The 11,415-nt window shown below is 37.8% G+C and overlaps 2 protein-coding genes across 6 annotated transcripts in view; one reads left to right on the forward strand and one right to left on the reverse strand.

The window, feature by feature from the left end:
* Positions 1-624: 624 nt before the first annotated feature.
* On the forward strand, positions 625-4,303 carry LOC107269328. 5 transcript variants are annotated; one of them, XR_003060143.1, is made up of 4 exons: positions 625-1,219; positions 1,684-2,588; positions 2,783-3,026; positions 3,704-4,303. XR_003060143.1 is itself a non-coding variant. In XM_015743051.2 (4 exons), exons 3-4 carry the CDS (start codon positions 2,040-2,042, stop codon positions 2,834-2,836), a joined length of 507 nt encoding a protein of 168 aa, XP_015598537.1. In that variant the 5' UTR covers positions 660-1,219; positions 1,538-1,575; positions 1,684-2,039; the 3' UTR covers positions 2,837-2,924. The 5 variants fall into 5 exon arrangements, 2 of the variants coding, with proteins under 2 accessions (XP_015598537.1, XP_015598539.1); XM_015743051.2 differs by lacking the exon at positions 3,704-4,303 and adding an exon at positions 1,538-1,575 and having other exon boundaries at positions 660-1,219; positions 1,684-2,492; positions 2,783-2,924; XR_001538033.2 differs by having other exon boundaries at positions 719-1,219; positions 1,684-2,492.
* A 3,453-nt stretch (positions 4,304-7,756) lies between these two features.
* Positions 7,757-11,415, reverse strand: part of LOC107269326 (cytochrome P450 9e2-like) — a 15,655-nt gene continuing 11,996 nt past the window's right edge. The window contains exons 2-3 of the mRNA XM_015743048.2: positions 9,857-9,972; positions 7,757-9,604 (exon numbers count right to left, since the gene is read on the reverse strand). Coding sequence (XP_015598534.2) covers positions 8,561-9,604; positions 9,857-9,972 — 1,160 coding nt within the window. The 3' untranslated portion in view covers positions 7,757-8,560. The remainder of the gene's footprint in view (positions 9,605-9,856; positions 9,973-11,415) is intronic.

Consider the following 11,415-nt stretch of genomic DNA (forward strand, 5'->3'; position numbering starts at 1 on the left):
GAAATGTATAGTCATCCCACAAGTCAAACAGCTTAAGTTGGCAGATGGGAACATGTGTCGCGTGCTAAGGAGCAAAGTGTCTTGTAGCAAAGTATCACAATAGTCAATGCTCTTTCGCCAAAGGTAATGAATGATTTTCCATTGATTTCCTTTTTATTACTACACACTACTTTTGCTAAAGTACATTGGCAATGGGGAGTTTTGCTGTTCTATAGAAACGAGACGTTACGTAAACTTTGAAACGCGTCATGTCACGCCGAAAATCAAAACCGGGTGGAGTCTTGCGACAAGTACAGGCAACCGGCTGTACAGGGCACGGCTCGCAGAGACCCTTTACTTGAATTAACTCTTATATACACCTGTCTTTGGAACGAAATATCTTATGAATCGGTGTATATACATGAGAAAAAGGAATTAAGAGTTCTGAATCGATTGCCACCAAGATCAATATGATCGGTTTACGAGATCAGAGCATATTAAGATGGCAAACGAGACGATTTTATTTCAGTTCCGACATCGTCGTCGTTGCTACGTCGTCTTCGCTCGTCCATTTACTTTTTCACACGACAGATGGCGCTGGCTGCTTTGCCCTTTTTAGCTATGTGTACCCAAAAAGTAATACTCGAGTACCGCCAAGTAGTACTCGATAAGGAACCATCTAAAGTTTTAATAATTATTAAATGACCATTAAATCATAATTAAATACGAGAAGCAGTAACAATGTAAAATAGTAGCGAAAATGTTATAGGAAATTTTGAAAATACAATTAAAATGATGGGCCGGTGCTAGATCATATAATAGGCAAACATGCAGTGGTTTATGTACTTGGCCATAATAATATGATTTCAATACTTTTCGTTAAAGAACATCACAGCACTCCTGTACCTGGCGTAGTTTTTTACACGTAAGAGTTTTTTTGGGGGTATGTTTTACCCACAGACTACTAGACCGCTAGCTTCCAGTATCCTGCCATTGAGAAAAGTGAGGCAAATTTTTTGAAGTGGTGGGGACTGGCCGCCATCTTTTGTAGGGCGGATTTGTGAGTGGGTTAGTATATCGGTGTGACACCCGACATTATTCAGTGGGGTAATTTCGTCGCATTGGCATTTTAATGCTATTTTAGAAATGTTACCGCAAATTGGATAAAAAATGCCGATGTCATGCAGCGTGAAAGATTGCAAAAGTCGCTACAAAGCAGGTCCTTCATTCGTTTTTTTGGGTAAGTAATTTTGTAAATTTATATATGCAGATAAGTTGTTAACGTACAGAAACTATTATTTTGAACTTCCAAATTTATAAGTATTCAGTTATATTTATTTCAAATTTATAATCCTGCACCCAAGTTAACGACTGGTTACTGGCATAACCTATAAAAAATATAAATAACAATAGATTTTATAAGATTCTTATCTGTATTGTCACTGGATTTATGGTCCATGACCTTTTGCCGTACTATGTTGAGAATAAAAATAACAGTTTTGAGATCGAGTAGCATTACTTCTAAATAAATGAAATGAGCTGTAATATTTATGCACAGAAAATGTACTAATACTGCGAATACAATTTATTATACAGGTATGTAACACATATTAATACATTAAATTGTAAATGCAATTAATGTACTGGTTACCAGTGTCTAACATTAATCTGTTTGTATAAATGTTATTTTTTATCTATTCCCAGCTTTCCATTCAAAGATAGTCATTGACTTGAGTGCTGTATCAAAGCTGTTGGAAGAGAGAATTGGAAAGCTATTCCAACAAGCAAAATTTGCAGCTTGCATTTCCTGAGTACTGACTTTCTTACTGAATTGGGCTACCATAATACTCAGTTGTGATCAAATGCAGTTCCAACACTACTTCTTAATAATAGTCATAACAAGGAAAATATGCAGCTACTAAACGTAATGAGTACACAAGATAGAACAGAAGAAAATAGAACTGGAGATGTACAATTGACAGGATCTTCCAATAAGCAAGTTTTTGCAGAGAAATGTAGGAATACTTCTGTAATTGCAGCAGAGAAACGTTTACCAGAGAATGGCACCAGTGTTAATGCCACTTGCTTCAAGTTCTATGAGAAGTGTTGAGCTGAAACAACAGTGCGAAAGTCCTCCAGTAAATCTAACAACCTCTACAAAGCGAGCTCGTGACGAAGAAGGAGCAGATGCTTCTGCAGTTCATAAGAAAAGAAAAGTAATGTTCCCTGATGGAACCTGTGTTATGATGCCACTTCAATCAAGTTCCAGTGAAACCTCCTCTGAAGAAAATACTGCAGCAGAGACTAAAATTAAACAATTAACAGAGAATAATAAAGAACTGGCACGTAAAGTAAAAAGTTTGAAGCAAGTTGTAAGAAGACGCGACTGGAAAATAAAGAATATGACGGAATTATTTGAAACGTTGAAGCAAAAAAACTTAATTGATGATGATCTTTTAATAATGCTGAACAATCAATTCAATGGAACTCCCCTGGCAATATTTACAAACGAAGTAAGAAACGAAAACCGGAAGACGTTACAAGAATGAACTAACAGAGTTTGCTCTTTCCTTGTACTATAATTCTCCAAAAGCTTACAGTTTTTGTCGGTTAGCATGACTTTTGGTTTTTTATTTCTCTATTCTTTATGGTTTCTTTACTTTTGCATGTTTTAATTGCACGGGCTCTTCATTTCTCCTTTCATTTCTACATCGTACACTCTGTTTTTGCAAGATTGGTTCTAAGACGTACCTATAATATAATAGAAATGAATTCTTGTCAGACTATTCATTTCTTCTTTCAGGAACATTTTAAAGCTACCTCATTCCTCCTCAATCAGAAATTGGATGTCCATTAATGCGGAACCTGGATTTCAAGGCGATATTTTCACTGAGTTTAATAAACTTCTCTTGCAAGATCGTGATTGCAACCTCGTCCTAGATGGAATGGCTATAAGGAAACAATTGATATGGGATCAGCAAAAGTACTGTTACGTAGGGTATTGCGATTACGGTAATTCAGTTCGTTTGGAAGGCGCGGAAACCGAGGTAAATGAGGCGCTTGTTTTTATGTTGGTTAGTCTCAATGGTAAATAGAAATGGCCTGTCGGTTACTTTTTTAAAAATATAATGACTGCTCTAACCCAAGCGGAACTCGTAAAATCCTGTTTGACTTTAGCTAAGGACACTGGCTGAAGAGTGTGGTCAGTGATATGCGACGGGACAAGCATTAACTTCAGCATGTTTGGTATTCTAGGCTGCAATATTTTCACATGCTACAAAAAAATGAAATGTTCTTTCAAGCATCCATCTGCCGATTACGATGTGTACGCAATATTGGACGCCTGTTATATGCTAAAATTAGCCAGAAATGCTTTAGCCACCTTACAAGTATTTCACAGTAGTAATGGTTCTATTTAATGACAACACATCGTTAATTTACATTCTAAGCAACGGCAGTTGACACTGAAATTTAAAAAGAGACTCAGCTCCCAGTGCATTGCGTGGGAACAGAATAAAATGAAAGTGTAGTATGCTGCACAAACATTAAGCGCATCGGTCAAAATTGCGAAGCAACGATTGAATTCCTGCGAATCATCGATAGGCTATTTCACTTTTTAAATTCTCGTTCTCCATTTGCCAAGGGCTTTAAAAAACCTCTGAAGCGTAGTAACTTAGTGCATCTGAAAGCAGTTGTATCTCAAACTAATATTTATTTGTTCTAGTTACGTGACAAAACTGGACGTCTCTCGTGCACAAGCCCAAAAAGAGCCTTCATATATGGATTTGTTGTTACCTCAAAATCTATAATTGCAGTAGCAGAAATACTGTTTAACGGAAATTCAATGTATAAGTACATACTTACAAGTTCTCTCAGGATCATATAGAACTATTATTCGCTAGAATCAGGGGCAGATTTGGTTGGAATAACAATCCGAATGTGATGCAATTCAAGTACGCGATGAAACAAATCTTAATGAAGAATAGTCTTACAGCATTGAAATCAGGAAATTGCATCCCATTAGACAGTGATCCAATCGGATCTATCTTCTCATTGCAATGGAAAAAGAAAGATAAAGAAATCTATTTCCGGAGTGAATCAGAAAAATTCAAAGTTTTGGAAAGCAGTTTGGAAGAAGTCAGAAAACTGAATAACAGTGGTCTATGTCAGCTACACGGAGACTTAAAGGACAATATCCTGTATTATACAGGGTGAATCACGAATCATGATCAGTAGAGATTACTTTGTTATTAGCAGTCCGATCGAAAATCTTTTTATCAGCTTTTGCATGGTTTCAAGAGAGCTTTAACGTGATAGTGAAAAATTACTGGTCAACACTTTTTTAAATGTTTTTTCAAGGTTACCTTGAATTTTTTGCAACTGAACCTATAATTTTTTTACGCCTGTCTGTTAGACGATTTCAAGACGAATTCGGTACATGTAAGGACATGGCATTTTTTTCATCTGGTTCGAAAGAAAATTTAAAAACTTTGAATCACAAGGAGAATCACAGCTACGCCGTTATTACGCATCCAATGTTGTTGACAAGTCAAAATTACTTACCGATCTTACTCCATTAGATTACTTTTTGTGGGGTACATTAAAAGACAAAGTTTATGCAGATGCTCCAACAACACCGGAAGATATGCGACGAAGGATTGCGGATGCATGCTCAACCATCAGTGTAGAGGCCATAAAGAATGCAAAACAATCTTTTGTTCACCGTCCATGTGAGTGCATTGCAGCTCGTGGACACCATTTTGAACATCGCTACAATTAAGATTGGTAAATTTTGAGTTGTCAACAACATTGGTTGCGTAATAACGGCGCAGCTGTGATTCTCCTCGTGATATAAAGTTTATTAATTTTCTTTCGAACCAGTTGAAAAAAATGTCATGTCCTTACATGTGCCGAATTCTTCTTGAAATCCTCTAACAGACAGGCGTAAAAAAATTATATGTTCAGTACAATTAAGATTGGTAAATTTTGAGTTGTCAACAACATTGGTTGCGTAATAACGGCGCAGCTGTGATTCTCCTCGTGATATAAAGTTTATTAATTTTCTTTCGAACCAGTTGAAAAAAATGTCATGTCCTTACATGTGCCGAATTCTTCTTGAAATCCTCTAACAGACAGGCGTAAAAAAATTATAGGTTCAGTTGCAAAAAATTCAAGGTAACCTTGAAAAAACATTTTAAAACAGAGTTGACCAGTAATTTTTTACTATCACGTTAAAGCTCTCTTCAAATCATGCAAATGCTGATAAAAACATTATCGATCGGAATGCTAATAACAAAGTAATCTCTACTGATAACGATTCGTGATTCATCCTGTATATGCGCTTACACACTAAAACAATTGCTTCTACGTATTGAGTGTGAAAGCTGCGTCAGTAATCTTATTCTAAAACGAACTGATCAGGATTACACTCACCGATTTACATTCTCCAAGTTCGTAGATCAATGCCATAATAGTGGATTAGTTTCTCTATGCCCAAGTGCATTTAAGATTGTAGCAGAAGCAGAGAAATTGCTGCAGTTAGAAACGAACGGCTTCAAAAACTTGAAAATACATAATCTCGACGTAAAAATAATCCTGCTAGTAAAACAAAGGTTTGTCCTAGATAAATCTATATTTCCTGATCTGGAGTGTGTGAATGTCGAACCGTTAGAAATGCCCCATAAAATAAAATTGATCGTAGCAATTGTATGCAAATTCCTACAAGTTCGTCTTTATTCGTATGGTAAGTTCTATGTTCAAGAAATTTTAACGCTCATCCGAAAACGCCATCATCTGACAAATCAAATACTATTTGCAAACGAATAATGAATTAGGGGGAGTGCTTCAGAAAAAATTCCTTTCTACGTAAAAAAGTATTGAAAACTTACGAGTTAATCGTGACCCTGTTAGCACAAATTTTTAAACGATCATTTTGCTTGTATGTACTTAACTTTACATTTAAACAATAAGAATAAGTGTGTATATGTTTATAAATATAAAAAATGCTACCTATTACTATTAATCAAAATTATGTTGTTCTTTTTCTCGCAAAATTCTAAAATAATCCCTGACGTTATTCCGAATTCGCATCTCCAAGAAACGATAATATTTTGCGAGTTTCCCTGAATCCAATAAATACCAAAAACAAACGACCTTACACAATAGAACCCTATACAATTGATTAAATGAAAGAACACCTAGTGTAAGGTTCAACATTCCAATTTCTTTTCCCTTTATTTTTACATTCCTCAACATTACATCTCGTAGGTAAAGGATTGAAGTAAATTATGTTATACATTCGGACGGTAAATTCCTACGTCAAAAAGAAATATCCTCATTTGAATCCCGAACCTTACGTTTACTAAGCCATCCATACGTTTACATCTTGTCCACTCAGCTATTTAACATACTGTAATTAATATACCCACACAGCACACTATATTTCGAAAACATTACAACAATATTCCAATATTTCAATGCGACAGCAATGTTGTTGATGTCTTTATGTCAAATATTGCACAATATTTCAGGGCAATATAATAAATAAAACTTTCTGATATATTGCTGAAATGTGTGACAAGAGTCCCTAACCAGACTCGGAGTAGCCGAGCGAACACTAGTTCGCTGCCGCGCCGCTAGGTGGCCAAACAAAATCATTAGATGAAATTGAATTTATTCTTGTTTATTGATGACAATTTTAAGACAGACAAAACAAAAGCGAGACCCTCACGTCCTACCCCGCGGGTAGTCCAACCCGTAACAGTCTACTTACCCATACACATTGCATTACTCGTCTATGAGGCATTCTTTTATAAATCGTACGGATTTGTAAAAAAAAAAGTTTTTGGGATGCTCCTTAGTTTAAAGCCATTAAGGCGAGCTATATCCTATATTTAAAACCAGATCCTGGCGGCGCGACGGTCCTTATTGCAAAGCCACAATAGGCGAGCTATATCGCGGATCTGGATTCAAATCCCAAGACGACTAAGTCGTTGCGGGACATGGTGCATCAACCAGTTTATATAACATGGTTCCCGGCGCGATGTGAGCTTGTTTCCGTCCATTGATTTGCAGTCGTGTAGCTTGCATAAAATGTTCACCAACGAATGAAGCGGAACCAGAGATCATCTCTATAGGAGTGGTGTCACTATCAGGACTCCATACAAGGGCAACGAATGTTCTGCCTTGAAGATTATCTCCGTGATAAGTTCTCACGCGCTCAGCTGCGGCAGCTTGGGTTATCATGCGACCACAGGCATCTCGACGTGGCGCCCTCCTCACCCCAGGAAGATACTCGAATGACGCATGAAGCCTCAGAGGTAAGGAATCAAACGATACCGTACCGGATTTTGATGCCATGCCCGTCCATTTAAAGTTGCAGATAAAACTTTTAGGCAGCCGCCCAGCAACTCTTGTTAACAGGTTCTGATAACAATGAACGTCCTCCTTCAACATGGCAGGCGTATACTCTTGTGGCCATATATCATCAGCGTTGTTAAGAAACCACCCTTCATGAGGGTCCTCCACCCAGAACGCACCGCAGGAGAGAGAGAGAGAGAGAGAGAGAGAGAGAGAGAGAGAGAGAGAGAGAGAGAGAGAGAGAGAGAGAGAGAGAGAGAGAGAGAGAGAGACTGTTGTAAGTAAGTTAAACATTGTAAGATTTTTGAAACTGTGCGTACTTGTAATTTGTGAAAATATTCTACAGAAATATACCTTTATTTAAACGATAAACTAGTTTCCACTATTCTTGAACGACAAATCGCGTAAGCATCTCCAGGAACGCTGGTCGCGGCTTGACTCAGAAACGTTTTAGCACGTCAAGCTATGATCCACGCGCGACGCGCACGCCGCGCACTAGAAAATATTTAATATTTTCGGATCTAATAAAGTCTCCACATTTCTTAAGTGTGGGTTTTTTAGATTAAAACATACTGCACACGATAGTATTTTTTTAAATGTTATTCATTGAGGGGGCAAATGTAAAATAATTGTTTAAACAATAAAATTGTTAATAACTTTTTTAAATAACAGAATGAAGATCATTTACATATTCATTAAAGAGCTAACATAACACGGTAAGGAATTAAAAAAAAAACGAAATCGATTGAATGAGTAAAACCAGAAATAATGAATTTTATATACATGAGTAATTATCATTTCTTCGATTATCATTGAAATTAAAAATAAATATACCTATCAAAAAAAAATGTTCTCTCAAAAATCGTGATACAGGAGTCACATTATTTCTTGAATAGAAGCTGTAAAAAAATTTTCATGAGAATCTAAATTCTACATTCGAAAAAAGTGTTCGATTTGTAAAAGAATACCTCCTATACAGAACTGTGCAATGTAACAACTTATTTAATTGATATAATGCATTTACATGGTATAAAAATATTTGTCTTATTTTATATTACATATTATTTTCCAACTTTCAGCAAAGTTCTCCTTTAAAAATAATACCGTCCCTTGGACAGTGAAGAAGTAATTTGCAAAGCATGATTGCTAGCGTTGACCAAATAAAATTCTCAGTGAGTTATCTAATGAAAGGAATAACAATTAAAATAGGAGAAAACAAATCCTAAATCTTTCGTGGCTCTAACTGAAGCCAAAAACCTTCTTCCGGTAGAACAGTTAAACTTTTTAGGGTAAATTTAGTCGAATCAAGAGTCTTCTCCGTTCGTTTAAACAAAAAGTTTTGCACCAAATGTGTCATGATCATTTTCGTTTCCATCAACGCGAATCTATTCCCAATACATATTCGAGGACCCAGTCCAAAAGGGAAATATGTGTAAGGGACAATTTTGTCCTTATTCTCATCATTAAATCTTTCAGGATCAAATTTATATGGATCTGGAAAATATTGCGGATCGTGATGAAAGGCGTGTATTGGAATCCACACGATGGAGTCCTTATCAAGTGTTACATCATTGTACCCCGGCATCGACTGTGGAAGCTTAAAACTCTTAACACAGACACGATCGGTCACAGGAACTGGAGGATGTTTTCGTAGAGTTTCAGAGATGACCATGTCCATGTACTTCATCTTCTGTAACATCTCATAGGTGACCTCGCCGTCGGCACCAGAAGTCACCTGATCAACCTCTTCGCGAAGCTTTTGCTGGATGTCAGGATTGAGCACCAGTTCATGAAGCATGTAACACATCAAAGTCGAGACAGTCTCGAAACCGGCCAAAAAGAATACAAAAGCTTGAGCCACGATGTCATCCGTGGACAATGTTATACGTTCGCTATCTCTGGCCTGCATCAGCAAGTGAATCATATCCGGTCTGACGATTCCCTTCTCGTCTCTAGCCTTAACAGCATCTTGAATGAGCGTCCTAAAAAATGTCGTGTCGCCCGATATAAAGCTATCACCCGTCAATCGCAAAATACTCGGACATATGCGAAACATAATGAACTTAATAGTTTTCCAGAATCCCTGAAAACTTGTTGCATCCTTTCCGTTGACATAGAAGTCATTATCTTTATCGCGCATCGAGTTGACGCTTATGCCAAAAGCTGCAGTGGCGATCACGTCGTTCGTGTATCGCGTACCATGTATGGTAAGGAAATACATCTTTTGACGTTTCACTGACGTTTCACATGTTTTTTGTCTCACTAGCTAAAAGGAGTCAACATAACATTTATACATTCATACATTTATACCAGTCTGCTTTTAACAAATACCACAATGAAGTAGTTGAGTCTCCTATAGCTTTCACATTCTACCTGACGAGGAAGAAAATAGAATGAATATGGAATAGTACCAGTCATATATTCTCAGCAACCTCGGTTCCAATACAATGGGAGATAATGTTTTCTTTATTGTATCATAGTTAAATTCATAACACGTGAATTGTATTGTTTTCTATTCTATCAGTTGAGAAATATGTTGCACAATATATTCAGAGTCTTGTCCTTCGTTAATAATTTTTAAATCCCAATCATGTACGTCATCCAAGTCACATTCGGTTTTGGCATCATCTATCCCTAAAAAAAAATTTTTATTGTAAAACAGCACACTTTTGCATTAACATTTTAACATAATTCCATTCGATTATGATTAATCACAATTTTCGAGTTGCTTAATTTAATAATAATAATAACAATAACAAGAACAAGAATAGTAATAATAGCGTCTTTATTGTCAAGATTTATAGACAAAGGGCGAGAATAAGCTATGTCATTAACTACTTTGTATCGCCCGAAGATGACAATGACGACGATGATGATGACAACGACGCCGAACGTCACAACGAGGATCCCCACACGGCTACCACGGAGAAACGACCGCAAATATCGGGAAGATTACTGGACACTGGAAAGAATCGGGAATCCTCGAAGTTTTCCGGCACGCTGCATATCGCCTTAGTTTCGACCGTGAGTATTAGTGAATTTCAGAAGTTTAGACTGCGAGTACGAAATACGATGACGATTTGGGCTTTTTTTCTTTCCTCCTTGGACTTCTTGTGTGTAATGTGTGGGGGGGCGGGGCACTTGCGCACAAACGCAATTGAACACAAATGACTTTTAACTGCAAATGCTGTCCAGTTTTAAATACTGTAAATGAAATAGAATTCTGTACGAACGATATCTTATTGTAGTATATGGTACGTGGTTTTACATTAGTTTACGCTAGGTTTGGTTAGTTGAGGTTAGGATAGGGTGGAATGTTCAAATTTCGGAGACTGGATAAATTAGTATATAAGTTGTGACGTGATTTTTCGAATCACGGTCCCAAGGCGGCTCCGGTTACCAATACAGATAACGTTCTCGATTTCTGGTTCTCTTCAGATCGCCACCCTGCTCAGAAGCTACGCTCTCGGGTTGATTCGTACAGTTATGTCAAGGCTCTCGTAAGATTGTGTCATTGTTTAGTTGAGGTCGAGGTGCTCGAATCTGCCGTGGGGAGATAGTCTCTACGTACCGAGTTGCCCGGCAGAGGAGAGTACCCGACGGAGACGTCTCCACAGACCGGCAGAAGCCCGGGTGAGTACCGGCGCCCCGCTGGAGATGGGCAAAGGGCTGTAGAGCGGGCGGAGGAAGTTTTGATATGGTTAAGGGCAGGAGAGGAACCTCCTGCCCGAGTTAAGGATGTGGTGCCCAGTTGTCTCCCGATGCCCTGGGGAAGCGGCCGTGGAGGATCTCCAAAATTTACGTACCGATTCGTTAAGGAACGCTCTCGATTTAGTTTAAAGGGACGACTCGAAGGAGATAGAAGAGTTATCGGCTATAAGGCTTGACCAATCAGAATGATTAGTTCTCGAATTTGGCTATTGTCAAAGCAGTCTGTCTCGGGGCACCGACCGAGGTGTCACGGGCTGGCTCGTGCTCCCGTGCTATCTGTTGATAGTTTTTCTTGCCGTGTTTCGCTACGGTATAGCAAGTTCTCGATTCGTACAGTTCTCGCGTTGTTCTCGCGATATCCAGGAA

The sequence above is a fragment of the Cephus cinctus genome, unplaced genomic scaffold, assembly GCF_000341935.2.
Source record: "Cephus cinctus unplaced genomic scaffold, Ccin1 Ccin1_scaffold0631, whole genome shotgun sequence".
Taxonomy (NCBI): Eukaryota; Metazoa; Arthropoda; class Insecta; order Hymenoptera; family Cephidae; genus Cephus; species Cephus cinctus.

What these genes read in the sequence shown, in the direction of transcription:
- LOC107269328 (XM_015743051.2), top strand. Translation starts at nt 2,040, where the DNA reads ATGGCACCAGTGTTAATGCCACTTGCTTCAAGTTCTATGAGAAGTGTT. An exon ending in TGGCAATATTTACAAACGAA is followed by an intron (nt 2,493 to 2,782) that starts GTAAGAAACGAA and finishes TTCTTCTTTCAG; the next exon opens with GAACATTTTAAAGCTACCTC.